We start from the raw sequence: 25,152 nt of genomic DNA, 5'->3' as shown, positions 1-25,152 counted from the left end.
CAACAGCAGGCCTTTCTAAAACTTCAAAGTCTTGTATTTTTCTTGTTATTAACTTAGATGCTGGTACATAAAAAACGGTCATTCCTCTTGAGTATTCTCTGAACAGCACAGATGACTAAAAGACTAAGTCCTGTACGATGACAGAAGACTCGTCATATTAAAAACGCTAGCAAGAATTTGCTGGAAGATCACACAAAAATGCAGAGACATTTACGATGCAACGCTTTAGTTAAAAAATGCTGACACCTTATCAAATAAAAGATTGAGAAGAACTTTTGATCCATGAGCCTTAAAACTTGGAAGAGTTATTCCATAATAAGGTTGCTTTTCAGTCTAATGAAAAGGCACTTCAAGATGCTATGGAAAGGTAAAAGAAAAACAAGAACAAAAGTACAACCAAGAAGTAAAAGTAATAATAAGAAAAAAGATAAGGTGAAAGGGAACAAGGGAAATACAATACCAAAATAAGATGCAAAGTTGCAGCTTCTTAAGAGAGACTGTCATTAAAACAAGAATAACAGTTCACTGTGGAAGGAGAGATGGTACGTAACACACAATTTAGTAACTTTAAAATTAAATTATGAAATTGCACACTGTTTCTAACCATCTTTTTTGTATTCTTTTCTTTATTCAACTTTTAAGAAACATCACGTGTGAGTTTCTGGAATGTATTTTTGGAACACTGTTTTGGCCTCTCATCTGTACAAAACTTTAAGGCTTTCAAGACAGCAATGGAGGCTGTAGTGGCCCGAAGGCTCAAGAACTAACTGATGCATATCTAAAACAATGAATTCTGAATATAAGATGACATTATTGTTTTTTTCCAATTCATTAAAAACAGATTAAACGATATTTCCCATCTGTTTTTAAAAATAACACATTTTTTTAAAAGACATATAAAGTCTACTACATTCATGGCCTATCAAAGTAGTTTGGAAATACACACATTACCTGTCTTTGCAGTGAAGCAGCAGTGAAAGATTCATGCCCCTCAACAATTTTCATTAGCAAAGTTATCCACTGAGATGTACTAAGAGTGCTGCACATCTGAGGCATGAGTGCTATACTTCGAATGAATCCCAACGTGCACCAACTCCTATGCTGTTCTTTATAAACTAATTTATTTGGCAAGGAAGCTAAAAACAAAAAGATATATACATATAACAGTTGACTTTTCTGCCAGCCACATAATTCTCTATATACTTCACGGGGCTTTTTGGACAAATAATGCTAAGCTACTGCACTGTCTTTACATGAATTATTAACTTCAATTTTGGAGCCTGTAATTAATTTTATTAAATATGCTTCTAAAGCAATTCTCATCTTTACACTTTCCTCATTTCAAAGTAGTTAAAAATATTACTTCTGAAATTACAAAGCATCTATGGAAACGAATATGACATACTCAGTCATACTGCTCTCCATAAGGAGAAAAAGACTACTAAGGAATTGTCTAAGCCAACCATACACATCCTGAGGCTCCACATCTCATGCATTTCTCCTTTTACCTCTTACTTTCTAAAAATGCTCAACATCACTTATGTTGCTTTTGCTAACAATTAAGATTTTAAAAGCTCTGAAAATGCATTTTCTAACCTTGGCCTTCAAGGATTAAAAACTAGTAAAAGAAGATTTACAAAGTTACAAGAGAACAAAGCACAAAACAGAAGCACACAGCTTCATCGGACAGTTTCTATACAACCTACCTGATTTATCTATTGTCCCACTCTCCACAAGCATACGGAGTAGACCACACAAAGTCCTAGTGGCATCACTTTGCATGACTTCAGCATGGACACCAGCAGAGAGACACAGTGTCTGCAACAGGTTCACAGTACTTGTCAGCATCATGGAAGTAGGGTGAAGATTCCTTTCAACTTGTTCTGCTTCTGAAAGGTGAGACAAAAGGCAGAGGAATAACATTGATATTGAGTTAATCTATTTCACAAAGAGTTCTGAAACAAAAATTATGTGAGAAATGTGTTTTCTCTGAGATGACCTGACACAAAGAATATTCCTTATTTCCAATTGCAAGAACAAAATGTAAGCCAGATATACTGTGCAGATATTATCAAGTTACTCTCTAGCAGTAGACAACTTAAAAAACTCCAAATGCAGTGCCAAGAATATGGAAGCAATGTGATTTGACACATAATTATGCCATAGAAAAAACAGAATGGTATTAACATATGTTAAAATGTATACCTCCTGGTATCTGTAACCAAAACTATTTCAGTTGGATAATACTGTTTTCTTTGCCCCACAAATATGCAACAAATGTGATACCATCTTTTCTATCCTCCTTCCTCCTCATAAAGTTATCTTAAGAAGGATTCTGGTCAGAAACGTACATCTATTAAATTAATCTTCTTTGATGAAGCATCTTCTCCTGCAAAAGAAGCTTTTACATACAAGACAGCAAATTTGGAATTCAACTAAAACCCTGCCTCCACTTTTATTAAACAAATTGCTTTTTTACCAGAATCATCCTCAGTGTCTGAATCTTCTGTTGTGGGCTGTGTTGCTGGTGGTGGCTCAGCTAGTTTGAGATCATATTTCCCTTCCTTTCCCATTCTGTAAGAATTTGTACTTCCAGTGTCCCACTGCACTCTAATCCAGCCATCTTCTCCTAATTCTCCAATCACACGACCCAAACCTGGAGGGGGTCCATCCTGACAGAAGAAAGAGGCTCAAGTTTCACAATCAACAACACTAATTTGTGTCCAAAGTTCATAAAATAACAATGCAATTACTCTTTTTTGCTACTAACGTAGCGACTAGATAGTAAACATTCAAGAATGTTTCAAAATCCAGTATAGAGTTGGAAAGCATTTCACAAGCTCCAAATGAAATCACCCCAGTAAACCACAGTCACATTTAGATGTATTTTCCTATATCCTACATTAGCACCATAAACACCTAGCCGGAAGTGTGCAATATTATAGCAAACAAGTGATCCAATTTCCTGTTAAATTCTGAATTAGAACAGTCTCACTAAAACAGAATTTTCATCTCCAAAAATGAAGTTAAACAAATAATCATTTTATTTTTGTTTTAATTCGCCAAATCTTTGAAATGTAAAAATTATCTTTAAAGTTTGAACAGAGAATTCACAGGCAGTCCATTAAACAGAAATTTTAGATTTTAACACACCCAAACTTGTACAAAGGAAGTTGTACCTGATCACCCCATTTCCAGTCTACCCCTCTCACCACTCTGGTACCAATTTTCATCATGGCTGCCAGCTCTGGTCCAGAAACAGGGAGCTGAACAGGTGTAGTTTCCTTTCTTGATTCTTCTAGGACCGTGGCAGAAGCTCCACGAGAAGAGGAAATCATATCTTCTTCAGTGTTGTCAGAACTAGGTCCTATTAGGAAAAACCATGAAAAAATTTAAAACCAGCTACAAGTTTTTATACTACCTTTGTCACATTTAAAACCCAGTTCTCTCAGCCTTTCCTCACACAGCAGGCTTCCCAGTCCTTTGATTATCTTTGTGGCCCTTCTCTGGACCTTCTCCAGCTTGTCCACATCTTTTTTGTGTAGTAGGAACCAGAACCAAACACAGTGTTCCACAGAGCTGCTCTCCAGTCAGGTGGATCCCAGTGTGTGCCGCATTCCTGGGTTATATTTTTCCAGGTACAAGACATTACACTTGTCCCCACTGAACTTTGAGTGCTAGCCCATTCTTCCAGCTTCTTCAGATCACTTATGAAAGTATTAAACAGTGTTGGGCCCAACACTGATCCCTGGCAGACCCTGCTTGTGACCAGTGATATAATGGATTTGAACATACAAGGCTTTAAATACTTAATTTTGAACAAAAATAAGTGACAAATAATAGAGACATTATAATGACAAGCCCAGTGGCTAAATGGCTCTACTGAGAAATTTTTTTGAAAAACTTCTTATGAGTACTCCAGTTAAGTAGAAGTTATGAGAACAAGTATATTCACTTATCTAAGAAAACCAAGAATGAAAAAGCTAGAGAACTTAATTCATGGCAAAACACAGAACTTCTTAAAGCAGACCAAAAAAAAATAAAAATAAAAAGGAAGCTTCCAGCTTAAATATGCAGGCTGGGTATGGTTTTAAACTGGTAGAACAAATGAAAAGTAATGAGTTGAGAGTAGGCAGTTTTTATTGTTTTAATTTTAAAATTTCCATGTTTTATTTATTTTGTAATGTTTCCACCAAAACTACACTATCATTCTTACATTCTAGCAAAGAATGACAAAAGCAAAGGCTTGGGAGAAAAATCATGAATGAACAAAGGCTACAGTCAAACTAACTTCCTTCTCAATAGTGCTCACGTGTGTGGTTTTTGTAGGGGTGGTAAATGTGGATAGCATTAAGTACTATACTTAAGCAACAAAGTCATTCTGTAGTTGGGGTACAGCAACAGGTGAAACACAGAGGAGATTTATAAAGCATGTGCTTCCTTCCAAACAAGAAGCCAGGTCTCGTACCTATCAGCCGCAGGGTTGTCTGTGTCAATGCCAACATGCCTGAATTCAGGAGAAGGCTCAAGGTATTAGCACCGTGCTGCAGCGTTAGCATGTTGAGCATGACCAACAGAAAACGTGCTTGAGGAATAGTCCCAAGACTTGGTCCTGCTGGATTCTCATTGGTAATTGTTTGTAGAGGAACAGGCTGCACACCTAATTGAAAAGTCATATAAATAACAAGGTCAGTTGAGATTTGGGAACTAAATAAAATAGGGCTTAGTCTTATGTGATGGTTTAATATTCTTTTTATTCCCTGTTTGGCTTTAAGAACTTAGAAAACTGAAGCTCCAATAAACTTTTTTATCATTTACATTTTAATGGCAAAATATTACTAATGAGTAATCAGTGGCCTGTTACTGGGACAGTGGCAACATTCTCCTAAACACTGAAAAATAAGTAAAGGGGAACAGATGGGAGTGGAACAACACACGGATGTGCAGAAAGCCAAAGTACTCTCAGCACAAACCAAGGGAACTGATTTTAGGATCCTAATTATTGGGAACTCAAAAAAATGCAACAATATTAATTTAAAACAGTTTTCTCCCAAGCCAACAGCAACAAAATGAGATTCACCTAGTTCTTTAAATTTTGCATTAGCATCAAGCAAGATGTTCCGGACATTCTGAATAGCCCAGGCATACAACTTCCCAAAAGTCACTTCTAGCAGCATTCTATTAAATGGTGGGATCAGATCAACATCCTTCAAGCAGTCAGTAAGAGGTTCCCTTCATAGAAAAACAATAACAAAAGTAAGTTGTTTTTTTCTTATTCTTACTAAAGAACTGTGAAAGGAAAAACAACAATTGTTACCCGATATTGGCTCCCTCTGGAATGAGCCTCTGCCACCCACAGAACATTGCATACTGCACAGATGGGAGCAAAAAATTCTTTGCTGCCAATTTCAGAATAGTATCTATTCCCTCTAGACGAACTTCTGCTCTTTCCAGCTGCAAAAGAAAAAAGAAATTGTCATACTTATGTAAACTGTTAATACACACAAGCCTATTTTCACCCATTTTACCTGTTTTAATAAACACTTTCTCATTTTTTCTACATCCACCGGCTCTTCTTTAAGTGCAAACTCAACAATGGTGTTAAGGAGGGCAGACTGTGGATACAAGCCTTGCACATTTTGCTTCAGCCATTTGTATTTGTGGACACCTGTAACTGTACTCAAAAGCGGCTGCCACTTATCCTGCAAAACCAGAAGGTAGCATGTCAAAACAAATTTTGAATTACTGAAAATTAAGTTATTTCATGCAAAGCCGTGTTCAAATTTAGAATACCAGGAAGGTAAAGTAAGGAAAAAATAAAAGGAAACTGAGCCAAAAAAGAGCTCAATATTCCTTGTAACTCCTTGTCTTATTTACAATTGCTCCATAAAACTTCAAATACATTAATATTCAAAAAAAGAGAAAGTAACTCATCACAAACTTTTATTTTGAAATGAAGCTGTATATAACGGATCTAAGAACACCAATAATCTAAAAATTAGAGAAGGTATCTTTACATATTCTAAATACGCAGTACACAAGCTTATTTTTAAGAATTAGTCCAGGTTTTCCTAAAACAATGAGCAATATGTGTGTGTGTGTATATATATATCCCAAACATCATTATCAGAATATTAAATGCCAAGTTATGGCAATCATGCTTTAGCTAATATTTTTTCCTCTTGTTACTTTTATTCAAAAGGTTGCTTCAAAATCTGATATTCTACCTTAGGTGATTTGATTGGTATAGGCTTTTTATCTATCGGTACAGGACTGTGAGGTACCACACAGGATTCTTCTAAATCACTCTCTTCGTTTCCAATTTTGGATTCTTCCACATCAGCAGATTCAGATTTTTTTGGCACTAGAAATTAAAAAAAATATATATTATTTCATATAACCCGGTAACATTTTACAGTGTCACATTTTAGGCTTGCACAATAACCTAAGCATACAAAATGCTTAAGATCTGTCTGTAATAAAATGGAAATGTATTCTTGGTGAACTCTACTTCCAATTATTATCAAATTAGGTCTGGTAATACATGCAGTGCGCTTTTATCTTTAAAGATCAACTTCAATAGCACTTTGGTGTTTGCTCACTATGGTAATTTATTTCTAGTTAAACAGTTCTTTGTCTACACTGCTTTAATAAAACATTATTTTTAATAAGGTGTCTCTTCTAGTCAGACTCTACAAAAACCAGTTCAGAGGGACTAATATTGACAGATCAATTTTAATATACTGGAACAGAAAGAAGCATGCCTCACCTAAACCCGACTCTCTTCTTGTCAGCCTGCTCTTGCTGTAGGAACTAATGTGTAACCACTGATTTAGAAACTTAATGAAAATACAGCAGAAAGAAAATGGCACTGATGCTTTAGCCAGTAAGAGTCTCAAAATACAGAGCTGCAAACTTCGGAAAGAGATTGATTTTCATCATCAAAGAAAATACAACATTAATGTTGCTTTACCTCTTTTTTTCCTTTTTTCTCTAATTATCTTTTGAGCTACCCTCCTCCATCGGGGCAAGGAACTCAGAAGTTTAAATTTAGACATTATAGAGAGATCATTGCAAACTGCAGGGCGTAGTTCATTAAATAAGAATCTCAAACGTTCAATGACAGGAGCACAAACTTCCTTGTAAGAACGCCCTTGTTCTTGATGGGTCTGGGAAAGGCATTGAAATATTAGGTCACTGCTTAATACACAGTAAAATGAACAATATAGAACTTCTTTATTAAAACACTTCAAACTTGAACTTACCTTAATCAGTGAGCATTTTGCTTGGTAGACAACACGACACACATCCACTACAGATTTTGGTAAGGTTTTGTGCTTTACCTGGTCGACTCCAAGGGTACCAGGATGAACAAGAGACAGTGCTACGTGACCTTGATGGGAAAAGACAATTCCTGAACATACATTTCCAAAATCATCCATAGCAGAGTTTAAAATGGTCCAAAATTTATTCTGGGACAGCTATACCACAAGCCTACCTACCCAAATCTTCATGCTTCAGAAGACAACATAATAACAAACGTCCTACTTCTTCCACAGGATGCTCAGGAGGGAATATGATTGGTGTTGTTAAGTGACACTGTTTACAGTATCTCTCTATTTGACACAAGAAGTCCTACAAAATACAAAAGAGCCTCTATTTAACTGTTTTGAAAAACAATTAATGGAAAGATCCGAAATACTGCAGCCAGCATTTAAATAACACGGAATAACCTCCACAATCTGAACTAAATTCAGAAGTGAGATACACCAGGCAGTATGCATGATTTGCAATGACACAGCAATGACATCCCAATATTACAAAGAATACCCTGTATCATTGCTCTTGTATGTCGAGCAATATGGCTCAAGGAACAAAGCTACTGCTTTTCTCTCTTCCTGAGATAGCCAAGTCACCTAACAGCATTTTTAATTGTCTTCTCCTGACATGTCACTACAACTACCCTACCACCACAAGGACTTATTTGGGGTTTTTTGATAAAAAAAACCTGAACTCAAAGGGTTAGAAAATCTGAAGGTATTACAGAATACAGTGCTCACAGTACATCTTACGGATTTTCATAACATTAACGATTCTAACTTGGTGAAACTTGAACCCCCAGGCACAAAGGGACTTTAAGACAGGTGCATACTCACACCTGAAAGACAGACTACACTTGCACTCAGACAAAAAAAAATGTCCATCTTAGTTCAACTGGAGGTGAGCAAGGTCTTGCTAATACTACTAGAAACTGACATGTCAAGTAATGTATTAGTTATTATTTTTTTTTGCAAGAACACATTTAAATGTCTTAGTTCTCTCACTCAAAAATTCAAAAGAAAAATGTACTGTTAGGATATAAAATACACAAATTTGACCCATTAGTAGCATTCAACCACTCACTCCTATCACAAAAATTAATTCTGAAATAACTTTTTTAATGATTTTGTTATAAGTTTTGGAAGAATTTTCATCAACAAAACTGTTTCAGACCACCGTCTCCCTTCAGCTACATTTTTTATGAAGAGAACTACTGAGGGCTTACCTTCACAGTGTGATCCTGAATATTATTATCTGCAATAGCTTGGAGAAAAGGTTGTGAATGGTCACTCAATGTTATTCGATGTGCATATAGTTTTGATTTATTTGGGGTAGTGTTACCAGGTGAACTGCAATGGTCTTCGTCTTTTTCCTCATTGTAACTGTAATGAATCTGACTAGTTTGCAAGCCTCCAGAAAAGATAGATGACTTCAACCACTCTAAAAGAAAGAAAACAAAAGAAAACAAAAATCTGATGAAAGATTAAGCTACAAAAACTCAACAATTCCCTCAAATATAATGCATACATAGCTCAAATCAGAAGGTTTAGTGGCTCTCCCATTTAATGAAACTTTTTCACAGGAAAAACGGTTCTGGAACCAAGGAACAATTAAGTAAAAGGGCAGCCATCACGTGTTCAGAGGTAACAGGGCTACAGCTATTTTTCTACTATTAATATTGAACTATACCCTTTATTCACCAAATTAAGATACTCACAACACCAGATGCTTCAGGGACTCTTAAATGAACACAAATTAGTGAGATAATTGTACTATACAGTCTCCTTTCTCTTTCAATATTCTCTCTATCTTGTATATTACAAAATTTTGGCTATTTAAGTGTTCAAAATTACCCCAACTTCCTTTAAATCTCTCTAAATTACTGGACTTAGATGAGTGTAGTTATTAACAATAAAGAACTTCTTCATAAGACAGCAAAACTAAAAAGGTACTAGACTTCGAGCTAATTTATTTGGCCTGTGTCCTTTTTCTTGCATGCTTTGGCAAGTATTTATCACTTATTTAAGCTCAAAATTCAGTTCTGCTTACTGGCACATTCGACTTCCAGAGGAGAAAGTGGTGTGCTCATTGCCAGGTAGGAGGCATGCAGTCCAAGGAGAAGACCCAAATTCCTCTCTGTGTCTATCAGAGGTGATGACAAAGTACTGAGATCCGGGGTTGTAATCACTTCCTGGTCAGGCTAATAAAAAGAAACAGGAGTTGAAAGCTAGAACTGAGCTCCAAGGGGAATTTTGAAGCAAATCAACACTTTGCTTTAGAAAGTGTGTATCCATTATCATGTAACATTTTTACCTCCATATACTGGCCAACACAAAAGGCATGCATTGACTCCCGTGTGTCCTCAAATTGCAAAGCAGCTTCCAAAGCAACAACTGGGTCCTCACCTGCAAACTGAGCTAATGAAAGAACAAGGTAGTCAGTGTAATAACTAAAAACTTGTTTATGACATCTGATTTTGAAACACAAGCAATTTCTGTCTTTAATTCAGACATTTAGACACTGAGAGTGCCAGAGCACTGGAACAGGCTGCCCAGAGAGGCTGTGGAGTCTCCTTCTCTGGAGACATTCAAAACCCGCCTGGACACATTCCTGTGTGATGTGCTCTGGGTGACCCTGCTGTGGCAGGGGGGTTGGACTGGATGGTCTTTCGAGGTCCCTTCCAACCCCTAGGATTCTGTGATTTATGCTCACCAAGTATGCTACTGCCAGTTAAAGACTGAGTTTGAAAATCCTTTATATCATACACTTTCCCATCAATCACTGTCCAAAATCCTCCATCTTTGTTGTGGTTCTCTAGATCAGCTTTACGTATAAGTGTCACCTCCTCATTATTTCTGCAACTCTGGCCAGTAAAAAAGGAACCTACAGGTATAAAACAAAATAGAGCATTTATCAACAGAAAAACAGCTAGTAAAGTGTTTCTTTCTGAACATCCTTCTAACAGTTGCCTGATTAAATTCTTCACTTCTATTCAGAGGCTCCTTGTCTCTTCTGATATGCTTAAAAGTCAAAATGGCTATTAATATATTCATGTCTACATACTATGCAAATAATTTGTCTGTATGCTATGTTCTTTCATGCACTAATCTCCAATATCACACTGCCAAAGACCTATCATTGCCCAACTATATGGCTGTTTGGTGTGGAGGTGGAGCAGAACAACCAGTGTTGTGACTAATGATTACTCTAGTCAGTTCTCCCCAAAAATTACCTCAGTTTTATGCCTACAAGGCATTTGCTGTATATTTCATTTACATCCAAATCCGTATTTTTTTAAATAAACGAAGACAGTTTACATACACACTAGAACTCCTCCAATCTACATATCAGTAAACTATTTCAAACTGAAGGTCATTTAATCCAAGCAAGAGTCATGTTCGCACATACACCTTCACCTCTGTTTGCTCTGTTAAGACCTGTAAATCAATTTTCACATATTTTGTTGCTCTCCCCAGTACATTACTCTCTAGCAGCAGGACCTTCAGGTCTCTTCAGTTATGCCAACCATGTTTCATTCCTCCCTTTACTAGTAAAACGCTCACAGTCAGAAATGCACATTTTCTACTTCTCTTTTCACTCCAGCCTATATTATATAAAGTGCCATGGGAAAAGAAAACTTCCTTATTTCAAAGGATTCACACTACTCTCCCATTATGTTATGGATTGCATTCAGTAGTGAAATGTGTAGATGTACTACTCGTGTTTTTACTGCAACTTTCCACATTCAAAATATAAAATTATGTGAACTATTTCTTTAAAAAGTTTTATTTGTACTCTGCTTAATCCTACCTCTCTACATAACTTCGTTAATAAATTTATTGGAAGAAATTAAAACTTCCATACGAATTGGTTAATAAAAATTTGTACTGTGAAGTAGAATTCCCTTCCTGAGAGTAGTTAATGCATAGTCACCATTTTTATACAGCTACCTTATAACAACATAAGTTAATAGGCCAGGTGCTGGTAGTACACACCCATTATTCCCGGCCATGCTAAATCCTCATTGTCATCCCTTTCCTTTCCAGGGGCTAAATGGTCAAATCTATCCAGATGTTCCAGCAAGCCAGCCAACAGAGGGATAGCACCAGCTTCCTGCATTAATCCAGCATTTTTACTGAGGAGTAGCACTACAGAAACCACCAGCTCGGGAAGGAGAATGCCTAAAACACAGAAAACACAGAAGACATTCAGATGTAATTCAAAACCTATGTTTAGAGCATCATGGAAGTAAATCCCCATGCAATACATTCTGCCTTCTACTACTGCTTTAATACAAAGCTCTTGCCTTCTCAATTAAGTTTGCCCTCCTCCTCTTGCATCAATCAAAATCTGACCCTTTTTCAGTCATTAGACCTTTCAAGAACATCTACAATGTAACTGTACACTTTTGTGGAAGGGGAAGGTAAAGGAGGACAGCAAAGAAAAATCTACCTGTTAAATCTCCATCCACGACATGGGACACTTCTGCAAAATGCCTGTGACTAGCAGAAGCAATGCTGGTTGCCACAGGAAGTATATCACCAATGTGTGTGCACAGAAGAGCAGTGTATTTCTTCAGTAAAGACCCAACACCTAAGAGGTCAGGACCTGTATAAAAAAAGAGGAAGAGCACAGAAAACCATCACAAAGTTGTATTTAAGAAACAGGTTTCAAAAGCTGTAACTCTTCTATGAAATACAGCCACTCAGTATTATCACTCAATTAAGAAATCACATCTTTTAAAAACTTTTTATAAGGTTATAAAAATTTTTCATATTTAAATCCTGTTGCCTTCCAAGGATAAATTTTCCTTTAAATAAAACAATTTGAAGAAACTCCTTGCAAACACTTTTCAGGCAGATTCAGCAGCTAGGCTGATAAACAAGACAAGAAGATAAATTAAAATAAGAAAATGCAACCCTGTAAAAGTATTACAGAAATGCTGGGGGAGAGGGGGTGTGATTTGGGTTGGTTTTTTTCACAATAACTTACTGTATGTATTAGGGACCTGCCCAACACAATCTCCTGGGTAAAGTTTACTAACAAGCAGACGCTGAAAACGGAGCAACAGGTCCAGAGAAGCAGATCTCTCTTTGCTATAATGTTCATGGTCCATGCAGGAAGAAATGCGACGAGCAACATCTTTCAGTTTAGCTATCGTCTGTGAAGCGATGTTCCTAATATATAGGTATAAAAGTATTGTAAAAGTACTTCAAGGGAGCTGACAGTGAAGACAGTCCATATAAACACAGGTCAAGCTTTTTGAGAGAATTTCACACAAATCTAGAAGAAATCTATGCAAAGTTTCTTTGTAGGATGTTCCTTTGTTTGGATCGTAGTACCAAAAGTCAATGGCTTTTGCAGAGACACTTTATTTAACAGGATTCATAAAATACAGCAATTTTGTATTTTTTTGTCATCACTCACTGCAAAAAACAACCTGACAATTTTCACTGAAAGGTTGCAATGAAGTCATCACACTATGTAGTTCAAAAGAGTCTCAGTACTGGCTAAATTACATGGTTACCAACATAATTAAGTGAAAAAGCACAACACTTTCCTTAGTAATACTTCTTGCTATATATACTACTATTAAATACTGCTGTAGCAGACACAAGAAGCTGTGTTCACAGCACCCTGTTGTGCTTTCACAATTCTTTCTCAGTGTTAAGAATTTAAAATTCAGGCTCCTTCCCCATTGACGACCGCAGCTACAGCCACTTTGAAGCAAAACATTTAGTTGTAAATAAATTTGTGCTGATTCTCATACTCTCTAAGGACACACTCTTGAAAGTTTGGCCTATTATTTATTGAACAGGCTTTCAAAGTACAGGAACAATTATCAATATCCACAAAACCAAGACAGTAAGTCTTTCTAAAATCAGGTATTTAAGTATAGAACTTTGCTCCTTAGCAAACATAAACCAGCAAAACTACAGACAAACTAGGATAACATTCAATATTTTAAATTCCAAGGAGCTAAAATGCTATCAGGAAACTACGTGCAAACCAAAATTTGTCATGCAGATCTTCTGTGCAAAAATAAAACAAATTTGAAGAAATTACCTCAGTAACTGCTGAATTAACTGAACTAATGGTAAACTTTGTTTTCCTGCAGATTCATAGATTCCAGTATTAATAATGTCTTTATCCAATGGAGTCCTGCTCCTATGAAGTGTTGATGCATTTGCTTCTTGCTCATCAATTTCTTTTTCTTTCTGTGCTTCTTTTTTCGCTTCAATATCCTAAAAAAGTAAAAAAGAAAAGCAAGTAAAAGAAAACATGCAAATTTCCACTATGATTTTGAAATATTTTACTAACGAGTACTCATGATAACATCATCAAGTTTCTTTTACCTATGCCAGAAACAAAACAATTCCTACCAGACAAATCTGTATTTTATATTCTATATTCCATAACAATCAAATGGGCACAATTTTTAAACAATTATAATATTAAAGGGGGATGGGGGGGCCATAAACAAGAACAGGCAAACTCTAAATTCAATTTCCACCAAACAAAGCTAACAGTTCATTTCTATTACTGATTTGTTTTAGCATACATTTCCCTGCTCTTCATAGAGGTGAAGAAAGAAAAAGAAATAATACTTTTAAATGACATTTTGCCAGAATATTCCCTTCATAGAATCCCAGAATCATTAAGGTTGGAAAAGACCTTCAAGATCCAGAAGTCCAACCATCTACCCTACAACCCTATGACCACTAAACCATCTCCTGAAGTGCCACATCCATCCATTTTTTTGACACCTACAGAGATGGTGCCTCCACCACCTCACCTGGACAGGCTGTTCCAATGCCTCACCACCCTTTTTCTGTGAAGAATTTTTTCCTAATACCCAATATGAACTTCCGCTGGTGCAACTTGACCCCATTTCCTCTTGTTCTACCACTAGTCACTAGGGAAAAGAAGCCAACACCCTTCATGAACCCATGCTGACTGGTGGGCCTGATCACCTAGTTGTCCTGCATGTACCATGTAACTGTACTCAAGATGATCTGTTCCATCAGCTTCCCTGGTACTGAAGTCAGACTAACAGGCCTGCAATTTCCCAGATCATCCTTCCAACACTTCTTACATATGGGGGCTACATTGGCTGATTTCCAGTCTGCTGCTACCTCTCCACGCAGACAGGACTGATGATAAATGATGCAAAGTGGCTTGGTGAGAAGCTCCACCAGCTCTTTCAGCACTCTTGGCTGCCTCTCATCCAGCCCCATGGATTTGTGCACATCTATGTGGGGCAGCAGGTCACTGACCATCTCCTCCCGGATTGTGGGAGGATCATTCTGCTCCTGCTCCCTGGCCCATAGCTTAGGGAGTTGGATTCCCTCAACATAACTGGCCCTGTTAATAAAGACTGAGGCAAAGAAGCCATTAAGCACCTCAGCTTTTCCCTCATCCTTCATTGCTGTATCTCCTCCTGCATCTAACAGAGGATGGAGGGTCTCTCTGGTCTTTCTTTTGTTGTTAATGTATTTATAGAAGCTTTTCTTGTGTTCCTTTACCATGGAGGCCAGATTAATTTCTAGCTGGGCCTTTCACAGCCATACATAAACATGGCAATTTAAAACAATCCATGCAGAGTATGTGCCATATCTGACTGGCCAATGAACAAGACAGTACATACAGAATGTTTCTCTCATCCTTTGTATACCTAGACAGCATCTGTTAAACATTTGAACCAGTCTGAAACAGAACCTACAGAAATTTGGGATGCTGCAAAGAATTCATTCATCTTGAATTCATAAGTAATAAGTCTGAAATTTCTGCTGAAGAGATACAGGTGACACCAAGGAAATGAAGACCTCAAGAATCCCACAGAAAGGCACAAAGCACTTTGTAAAATAATGCTCCTATACAGAGCTTTATGAAAAACGTTGTCACTGTTGTTAAAATCATCAATCTAGGCAACAAAAATAAACGCTCTACTAAAAAGGAGAATATGATTCTTCTTTCCATATGAACACTGGCTCAAGTTTCACAGCAGAATAGGATAACATCAATCCACATATTTCAGAAAACACTTGATAGATCTTCTTAATCTGTTTATCCAGAACTGCAAAGCTGCTGAAACATACCTGAATTTCTGCAGTGATAGCAGCATTTAGTGCAGACTCTAAGCCTCCATCAGCCATCAGGCTGCCCACCAAGAGGTCAATCATAAATCTACGGCCTGGACTTACATTTGTTTCATTTCCTGAAACTAAGAATGGAAGAAACTATTAGCCAACTAGAAATGCAAGGACAAAACAAACAGGTTTATATCTTAGGACCAACCTGCACTGGGTAAGAGTGCTGAGAGAGCCCTTGCCCGCTCTTCTGCTGTTGGCAGTAAAACAGACCACCCACTCTGCAGCACTGCTTGAGCAGCTGACTGAACAGTATTAAGAACTCCAGCATTACTTGCTAACGTTACCACTGTCTGTTTCAGGCTGTTGAGCAGTATACTGCCCAAGCCCAAGCCAAGGCATTCTGGATCCACCTGATGACTAATAGCAGCATGAAGCTGAGAAAAAGAAAGGAAGAAAAACAAAGAGATAAATTTTAATTAAGAGATGTGAACTTATTTATAAATAAAAAAAAGTCCAATCTGCAGCAACTGAGTAAATGCATTGACCAAGACACAAACTTTCATCCTTAAATCTGTGAAATTAATGCTGGCTTGCCCAAACACATACTGAATTTAAACTAATAATCAAATATTATGAACTATACTCTGAGCTGTAATAACCTAAAGAATAATCTAAAGAAGTCTTTTTACTTTGCTGCAGGATGCTAGAAAATGCAGAATACCTCAGTGACTGTCAGATGCTTTCTTAAGAGGGCATTCACTCTTAAAAATGTTATTTCAAATTCTTAGAAATGCTCAAAATCTGAGTGTATGGGCTTATCAAGTGATCATACAAGGCTTGATCCATTTACATTTTATTTTTATAGTTCATTTTTAATGAGATCCAAAAGCTGCTAAGAAAAAGCAACCACTAGCTGTCAAATTTCCAAGAGTAGAAAGCTATATTGTACTTATTTCACTTTTAAAATCAATTTTAAATATTTTAAAGCACATTAGGTGCACTATTTTAATCCAAGCAATTTACTGAAACATCTAGTTTGATGACTGCTCTATGTGTAAGAAACTGAAGGTACCTGAAGCCTTAGAAGGTTTAATGTTGCCACAGCCATACACTCCTTTTCCTGAGGAGGGGGCCAGTCAGAGGAGCCATCCATTCCCTCTGTCACTTGTCTTAGTAAAAGATCTAGCTGCTCAAATGTCATGTGGCAAACATCCACCACAAAAGGCACTCGCAAGCCTATTGACCATTCTGAACACGATGACCATGCAAAACTCTGAAAATTGAAACAACATGAAAAGTTCAACAGTTATTTCCCACGTATGACACTGATTAGAGATGGGAGTGTACTGCTAATAGTAACAGAAGATGCAGAAATAATATCAGCACAACTGCTGAAGAGAATCCTCCACTGGTATCCTTGTCAACTTACATAAAACACTACCAGTCCCACAGAAGAACTCTCTTACTCTCTTACTGCATTTCCCAACGTGATGCTAGCCCAGATACTTCACTATCTTTGCTGCAGGAAACATTCTGCTTAACAACTCTTCAATTGCCGTACCAGACAGGAAACAAAACAGCTAAATAGTTACTTCTCAGAATACCCAATTGAAAGAAAGCTAGTCATCCCTTTTCAGCAGAGGAACTGCACAAGATTTGTTTTTTCCCCAAGCCTTCATTCATTAAGAATGAGAAATAAGAAGAATAATTGTAAGAATAATGAATCACATAAGGACAGAAAGGGGGACTGGGATTAATGTACAGAACTAGTCTCAATGAGGGACAAACACATACCACAATTGAAAATTTGAAAATAAAAATTACCTGAGCAGGCCCACAAGCAATTCCAATTATATGCTTTGTATCCAACCCTGGGAGAGCTGTGGGCTCTGGTTTGGTGACCCGCAAAGTATCAAAATGTTGACATTGATCATTGCTTCCCCAGCTATGCACTTCACTATCTTCAGTCAGTGCTAAGCAATGAGTAGATCCAGCTGCCACATCTATCACTTTTTTCCCTGATAGGATGGTGAAATATTGAAAATAAAATTTCAGATTACAACCATTACATAAAAATACCAGAGGTAAGCAAAACAGTGCTAATTACAACCATGTTTAACTATGAACACATTATGGATGTCCAGCAGACTCATTTTTGCCTTAGTAGTGAATTGGAAAAGCACAGCAAAAGAAAAACCAAGGAAATATTTAAAGACTGTTAAGCAACAGTACAAAAGTTCACAAGTCTAAAGAAATCTATTTTGCATCTTTCTTCTTCGGTACTTTTTCAGGAAAGGTTTATTAGAAGATCTCTCCATCTATTAAAAGAGACTGTAAAGTTACATTGTAGTCATTAGTTCAGAAGTGAATTTCAATTAACCACTCATCATACAAGAAAACCAATTTTAGGAAAGACAGCAATGAAAGAGCTTATTTCCTCATCTTCCCCTACAGAACCTCAGGCTTCTCACAAATGCAAGAAATAAGCCTCACTGTTACAAACTAGTCATAAGTAGCAGTACAAACACAACTTTAATTACATTACTTGTTGCCTGTGATATTCATTTATTCCATTGCCATGCCTTAATCTAAGCACATATACATAATGTCCCTTTCTTTGCCTGACCATACAAAAATGCATGTTTTAAATAACCGTTTCTGTTAACCTAATAGAAGTAGTAAGAATAAAGAGAACACAAGACAAGCAACATTTAAAGTAGTACTAACACAATGGCTCTAAGTCTGCTAGAATTTTTAAGGTATAAATGTAAAAGGCATGGGAGATGTGCACTATTGCCATCTTCAATGTAACCAGCATAAAATATGACAGGGCACATGGTACCATCGTTCTTAAAGCTGAGATCATTAGTGCCTGGTAAAATGTTCCAGCAACAGCGAAAAGAACTTTGGAGTATCTCCAGCTCTGATAACTACCTTTCAGGCCTTCCAGCAGTTTGGGATATCGAACATGCTCTTCTGTTCCATGCCCAAGTCTCTGATTGTCACCTTTTCCCCAGGTGTACACCTGGCCATCTTTGGTTAAAGCAATAGAAAACTGACTCCCGCAGCGTACTTTCACAATGTCAAGATCTTGAAGTTTTTCTATCAACTTGGGAGTCTTGCAGCCATCACTGCCTCCCCTTCCCAGTTTTCCATAATCTCCATCACCCCAAGACCACACTTGGCCTTTAAAACAAGAGAAAGAAACAACAGAATATTGCATTGCTTTTTCATGTAATGAAGTTAACTGTTCTGACAAGCAAGTTCTTAGCAATCTGAGATTCCACAATAAGCACAATTTTCAAACTGTAATTTAATTATAGCAATATCACAGTTATGAATTAATTTATAATAGTTCATGAGAGCAAGAAGGAAGAAAAAGATTTGAGTTTTCATGTTGATAAAACTCAATACAAAAATGTCACACATGACACACACAGAAAATACATCACTGTGCAGAAAGTCCTCCTTAAAAAACATATGAAGTATAGGATCTACTGCAAACCAAGGCTGTAGTATGATCTTTAGCTAAAAACTACCTTATTTTGTTACATGCAAGTTACATAAGAACTTGCAAAATCTTTTTCCACATCAAATGGCCAAACTGCCTGAGAAATCTGTTTCTCTAATTTTCAGTTCTTGTCATTCAATCATTTCATAAAATGAAAATATAAGCACTATTGTCTATCATGTTCTTTTGAACTAAACAACTAAACCTAAGCCCTGATATAGGAACTTACAAACAGTCAAGCCAGTCTGCATCAAATAAAACTATGGTTTAAGAATAGCAAATCTATGCATAACAGAAGTCTTGTTTTAACACTCTGATGCATTTATGTTCCCTATTAGTATAAGCTAGTCTCCAAGGTACACTGATAATCAATAGAAACATGCAAGGACACTAAGAGGAAAAAAAAAAAATAAAATCCAGGTTTCCATTTCCTTGATGATCAAAGCTTTCAGCCTTTAAATACTGCACATCACCATAACCAGATATATTTTAAGAGCACCTATCTTCCAAGAGGTATCTGCTTTCTGAGGAATGACTTTGAGGCTTAACTTCATACAGTGAAATTTAAGTTTTTAATCTGTCTCACACTAGGCACCCCTCTCAGGGATGCTAGGAAGCAGGATTCCAATATAGCACCTCCCATAGATTAAAAAAGACAACTCTCCTACTCAAAATTCTGGCTGCTGCGCCAGCACAAGTTATTTACACTTCTATACTAATGCATAAAATTTAGATGCATATGCACATATATGTAATATTTTGTGTCTATTATACATTTACAAAGGTATTTAAATAGATAAAACATCAACAGAAAAAACACATTTGCATATTCATATTCTTTGCACCTCTATACATTTCAATGTATCTGCATAAATTATACACCAAAAGTATGAATGCATGTATATATTTACCCAAAAAGAACTTCAGCTTCTAATTCTTACAGAATTCAAGTCACTAGAATTAAGTAAAATGTCTGCCACATAAATATATTCAGAATGAAAGGAAGAAAAGGTAAGCTTATTTAAAGGATTAAGTTATATTTTGCTACTAACCATTTTCAGTAACTGCAAGAGTCTGAGCATCTCCACTTCCACAGGAAACATCAATAACTTTGAGTCCTTTCAGCCCTGTGACCAGCATTGGGATGGTCTGATCTTCACTAGAACCTTCAAAACAAAGTAGTTCTTGTGAGAAGCAAAGCCAGGAAGGCAGAGTAGGTTGTTTTGTTTATTTGTGCATTTTTGTTTGCTTTTGGGTGTTTTGTTGTGTGGGGGCCAGGGGTGTTGGTTTTGTTTTGGTTTCAGATTTGAGCATCATGACCAAGCTCCCATATGGTTCCTTAGGTACCCGATATGAATGTAACCCATCAGATAGTCTTTCCTTCACAAGGAAGAGAACACAGAACAATGTACATTTTTCTTCTCCATCCAACTGCTTATTTTCACAGAACTCAAATATTTAGTGGTTTTAAGACAATTCCTCCCATACTTATTTCAGTTCATGTGAAACCATGTATGTTTCTCAAATCAGCTTTAGGTATGTCAGATAAAAGATCATTTGAGTCAGGCACTAAACAATTATTTGACAAACTTAATTGAAGGGACCAAGTAACATACCATGACCAAGCCTGCCATAGTTTCCTCGTCCCCAGGTGTATAGTTCTCCTTCAGCAGTAATGGCTGCACTATAAGTGCTTCCACATGCAATATGAACAACATGTTTCCCAGCTTGCTTTCCAGATAAAGCAGATATCATCTTTGGTTCCTCCAGAGGGCTATTTGAAGAGAAGGGACATATTTCACAAAAGGTGATCTGACGACTAGGTAACAGAAGGCGTGACAGACTTGCTACAAAACAATCACTGCAGTTCTACCTGCAAACCTCATTACTAGTCTGAAATATCAAGACATAAATAAAGCTGCAAGCCAAAAATTCAGTCCATTTAACAACACATGAAGCACTGAAGGAATGTCTTCTATTTCCCATTTATTTTTAAAAATCTGTATTAATTTTTTATCTACTATAAACATAACGGTCACATTACTGAAAGAGTGGTCAGGTCTTGGAACAGGCTGCCCACGGGAGAGGTGGAGTCACCATCCCTGCAGATGTTCAGAAAATGTGTAGACGTGGCACTACAGGACATGGTTTAGCCAGCATGGTGTTGGGCTGACAGTTGGACTCGATGGTCTTACAGGTCTTTTTCAACCTTCTGTGATTCTAAAATTATCTTTAATTGCTATATATAAACAATTAATTCTGTGACAGTGCTAACCCTTGCATTAGTAAGTCCCTTGCTTCATAGAAAATTCAGCACTGGGGAAAGACAGTTAAAACCTCTAAAATATAGCAATGTACACCTACTACAGAATGCCCCTGTGGTAGACTGCTCCTAGAAAAAGCAGAACACTAATGTTATTGTTTAAAACAGGGAAAATGGAACGATACATGCAACATGACTGCATAGGAAATTATGACCCCTCTCTTGATACATGAACCAGTGCTCCTAGAGAAAATGCACTGAGGCTTTGCAAAACCATGAGTAAAAGGTCTGCTAACAGTGCAACCACTACTACACTTTCTATCTACAAGTATTTCAGAAAGTAGCATTAATACAGAACTGGGAATATTACAGGCAGAGAAAACATGCAGGGAGAATGCAATTTCTTGTTTGATAACAGACAAATGTCAAATGCTGAATCTGTTTGTTTACAGAACTGAATAGTTTTTACTATTAATTCAGAATGCTGACAAGTAATTATTACAACTATTTGTATTACATACACTGTATCCCCATGGCCTAGCCTTCCACCATCTCCACAACCCCAAGAGAAAACTTCACCATTTGCTGACAAAGCAAGGTAGTGATGCCCGTCTGAATGTGCTGCTATCTTCACAATATTTCTGGAAGCTAGACTCTGCACCAGCTGTGGTCCCTGTGAACCAAACAAAAGCAATGTACTTATAAAAACTGCTTACATTTTCCATCACTTGCTTATACAGTTAATAAGACACAGTTTTTCCTAAGTTTATATTAGAACTGTACACTCAAATTAATGAACTGGAGATATAAAGCAAAAAAGGTCAATTCTGCTATTCAAGTCTGACAGAAGCAATGCTTTTAAGTTACTTCATCCCCATCCTTATAGGGTCTTCAGTATGTATGAAAACAGTGGTTATCTTAATCTTACAGGCAATCTTAGTGACAAATAGTTACCGATACAGTACAGCTTTGTTTCAGAAACTACACAGTTTGGGCACAGTGTTACATCACTGAAGTCAAATACGTTTTGTATCTACCAATTTCTACATTCTTACCAAGGTCAGCATAGGGATGAAAGCAATTATTGTTTTCCTAACCTTTAGCCCCAGAGAAATTACAGAAAAGAGATGCATTTCAACACAAGGCCAAGTGCCAGGTCCTGCACTTGGGCCACAACAACCCCAGGCAACCCTACAGGCTTGGGGAGGTGTGGCTGGAAAGTGTCTGGCAGAAAAGGACCTGGGGGTTCTAAATCACAAGTGCCTGAATATGAGCCAGCAGTGTGACCAGGCGGCCAAGAAAGCCAATGGCATCCTGGCCTGTATTAGAAACAGTGTGACCAGCAGAAGGAGAGAGATGATTGTCCCCCTATGCTCAGCACCAGTGAGACCACACCTGGAGTGTTGTGTCCAGTTTTGGGCACCTCAATTCAAGAGAGATATCGAGGTGCTGGAGCGAGTATAGAGGAGGGCAACAAAGCTGGTGAAGGGCCTAGAGAATAAATCTTATGAAGAAGGCTTGAAGGAGCTGGGAATGTTTAGTTTGAGGAAGAGGAGGCTGAGGGGAGACCTCATCAGTCTCTACAACTACCTGAAAGGTCACTGTAGAGAGGTTGGTGCTGGTCTCTTCTCACAGGTAATTAGTGACAGAAAAGAGGGAAGGGCTTCAAGCTGCAACAGGGGAGGTTTAGACTGGACATTAGGAAAATTTTTTTCACAGAAAGAGTGGTTGGACACTGGAACAGGCTGCCCAGGGAGGTGGTTGAGTCACCATCCCTGGATGTGTTTAAGGGTTGTTGGGATGTGGTGTTGGTGGATCTGGTTTAGGGGAGAACTTTGTAGAGTAGGGATGATGGTTGGACTTGGTGATCCCAAGGGGCTTTTCCAAACGGAATAGTTCTATGATTCTGTGATATCAACACAAGGTATCAAAGACACTATTTCTGAAAGTTCAAAATCAACAACCTAGAAGCTCACAACAATCAGCATATCTCCATCTACTGTTCCATACTGTACAGAGATAAAGGAGCTGACTTATGCTAGGAAGTAATGCAGAAGACAACACATTTTCAAAAACATGTAAAAAACCTCTCACCAGAGTATCGCTGTTGTACGCTTGTGTATAAACTTGTCCATTCCTAGACAGTATTAGAAAACGTTTCTCTGCACAGGCAACCTGCACAACGCCAAGATTGGCAAGCCCTTCACATTGAATTGGACCACTCACATTAGCATAATACTTCCAACCTATTAAACCCCAAGCAATGACCTCTTGCAGAGATCCCTAGAAAAGAAGAAATTCTGTAAGTACTAATTTCAACATACGTAATTCAAGAAAGTACCTAGATTATTTTTAAACCTTTATATGCCAAATATACTCAAAGTCTGTGACAGTCATTACTGTTAGCAGTCAATAAATAACTATTAGAAGACATCAGTATGAAGACTTGCATTCATCATATTCAGTTTATACTGCTACTAATAAGCTATAAATATCCAGATTAAGCGTTCAGAGATTTTCCAAGTTGTTTAACAATTACTTTTTCTTTTTTTCTTAATACATTAGACCTCCAACATTTCTAAATCTGGCCTTCACCATTTACTCCAATAAACACAAGGAACAGCTCGAGAGATGGCAGAATTAGCCATAGTGTTTTGATAAGAAATAATGGATCACAAATCATAGAATTATACACCAAGATTGATGAAAAGAATGTTGACATAATAAAAGACACCAAGGTAAGATCAATTTAGGCAACTCAAGGTTACCTTGTGAAAAAAGATAATGAAAAAAATTAAGATTCTTAAGAGCTGTTTTCCTTCCAAACTGAGAACAATTTATATTTTAAGGAAAAACATCCTACTAAATATGACTTTGTAAATAGTTACCTTATGAGATGTAGGAGAGCTACACTGTGGAGGCATACATGGTGTGGCTAGACGATCTAAATGAGCCATGATCACTACAGCTGTTTGTCTCAGATCAATTGCTAGCTCATTGTCCTGTGGTAAAGCCAGATACCTTAGAAAACTTTCATTTGGACTTAGAGGGTAAGTCAAGAGCTAGAAAAGAAAAAAGAGGAGTCAGAAGAATTTTCAAGGTATCTCCATGCACTACACATACAGATACACAATACATCTGAGTATCTGCACAAGTTTGAGAGAAGACAAATTAACTCTGTACATTGTTTTTCTTACAGTAGAGGAAAATTCCACATGTGGAGAAAATACAGTCCAACTGTGAATATACTAGAAAGTTATAAGCATAATAAAACTGATTTACTATGTCTCATCAACCTCAGTAATATTCACTAGGAGTCACAGTTCAATTAAATAAAAGCAATCCAAATATGCAGAAAAGTTAACTGACCACATCTCTAAGTTAATTATCAAAAAAGCATTAACTCTGGAACACAATGCTCACCTCTAACCATATTATGACATTCCTCCTCCTGTCTCCAGAAACTCAAATGTACCCATGAAAACCAAACAACAGTGGCATATGTACATCTTACTCCAAAAACACTGCTGCCTAAGTAAATCTAAATTTTGTTTGGCTAATTCTGTAATTATTTTATCCAGCCAAATGAGACTTGATAACAACATAATGCCCCTTTCAAGTAACCCAAGAGTAAGTACCTGAATGTCTTCCTCAGTATTGGGCATATCTTTATTACATATTATGCTCTGAAATCTTTGTAACAAAGGCAGAAGGGGTGCACTCGTTCCCTGGGCAGATCGTTCATTATCCGTTTCCCTCGTTCCATTATCCCAAAGCTGAAGCAGCAGCATCACTGCCGACAACATTTGGCTGAAAGAGGAAGTTTACATCTTCTATGAATAAGCGTTCCTAAAAACATTACTTTAGGTTATCCATAAAACTCACTTTCTACATTTTAAAGTTTAGCAATATCAGATATCACGGCTTCCAGTTTTAAACATATTACCAAAATATCAAAAATGGAC

The 25,152-nt window shown here is 37.2% G+C and overlaps 1 protein-coding gene across 3 annotated transcripts in view; it reads right to left on the bottom strand.

Moving 5' to 3' along the window:
- Positions 1–25,152, bottom strand: part of HERC2 (HECT and RLD domain containing E3 ubiquitin protein ligase 2) — a 120,100-nt gene that overhangs the window by 55,293 nt on the left and 39,655 nt on the right. For all 3 annotated transcript variants that reach the window (XM_051608596.1, XM_051608598.1, XM_051608597.1), the window contains exons 9-39: positions 24,826–24,997; positions 24,076–24,249; positions 23,282–23,470; positions 21,709–21,860; positions 20,541–20,698; positions 19,977–20,090; positions 18,348–18,599; positions 17,238–17,431; positions 16,486–16,686; positions 15,619–15,847; positions 15,420–15,544; positions 13,387–13,565; positions 12,313–12,497; positions 11,773–11,928; positions 11,316–11,501; positions 10,033–10,203; positions 9,634–9,737; positions 9,370–9,520; positions 8,546–8,760; positions 7,503–7,635; positions 7,266–7,393; positions 6,974–7,169; positions 6,228–6,364; positions 5,529–5,702; positions 5,318–5,454; positions 5,081–5,232; positions 4,469–4,660; positions 3,180–3,367; positions 2,480–2,672; positions 1,707–1,889; positions 952–1,136 (exon numbers count right to left, since the gene is read on the bottom strand). In XM_051608596.1, the coding sequence (XP_051464556.1) occupies positions 952–1,136; positions 1,707–1,889; positions 2,480–2,672; positions 3,180–3,367; positions 4,469–4,660; positions 5,081–5,232; positions 5,318–5,454; positions 5,529–5,702; positions 6,228–6,364; positions 6,974–7,169; positions 7,266–7,393; positions 7,503–7,635; positions 8,546–8,760; positions 9,370–9,520; positions 9,634–9,737; positions 10,033–10,203; positions 11,316–11,501; positions 11,773–11,928; positions 12,313–12,497; positions 13,387–13,565; positions 15,420–15,544; positions 15,619–15,847; positions 16,486–16,686; positions 17,238–17,431; positions 18,348–18,599; positions 19,977–20,090; positions 20,541–20,698; positions 21,709–21,860; positions 23,282–23,470; positions 24,076–24,249; positions 24,826–24,997 (5,305 nt within the window). The remainder of the gene's footprint in view (positions 1–951; positions 1,137–1,706; positions 1,890–2,479; positions 2,673–3,179; positions 3,368–4,468; positions 4,661–5,080; positions 5,233–5,317; positions 5,455–5,528; positions 5,703–6,227; positions 6,365–6,973; positions 7,170–7,265; positions 7,394–7,502; positions 7,636–8,545; positions 8,761–9,369; positions 9,521–9,633; positions 9,738–10,032; positions 10,204–11,315; positions 11,502–11,772; positions 11,929–12,312; positions 12,498–13,386; positions 13,566–15,419; positions 15,545–15,618; positions 15,848–16,485; positions 16,687–17,237; positions 17,432–18,347; positions 18,600–19,976; positions 20,091–20,540; positions 20,699–21,708; positions 21,861–23,281; positions 23,471–24,075; positions 24,250–24,825; positions 24,998–25,152) is intronic.

Source organism: Apus apus, chromosome 1, assembly GCF_020740795.1.
Source record: "Apus apus isolate bApuApu2 chromosome 1, bApuApu2.pri.cur, whole genome shotgun sequence".
NCBI classification, from domain to species: domain Eukaryota; kingdom Metazoa; phylum Chordata; class Aves; order Apodiformes; family Apodidae; genus Apus; species Apus apus.
Note: the sequence above shows the minus strand (reverse complement) of the source record. Positions and strands in the feature narration are given on the sequence as shown.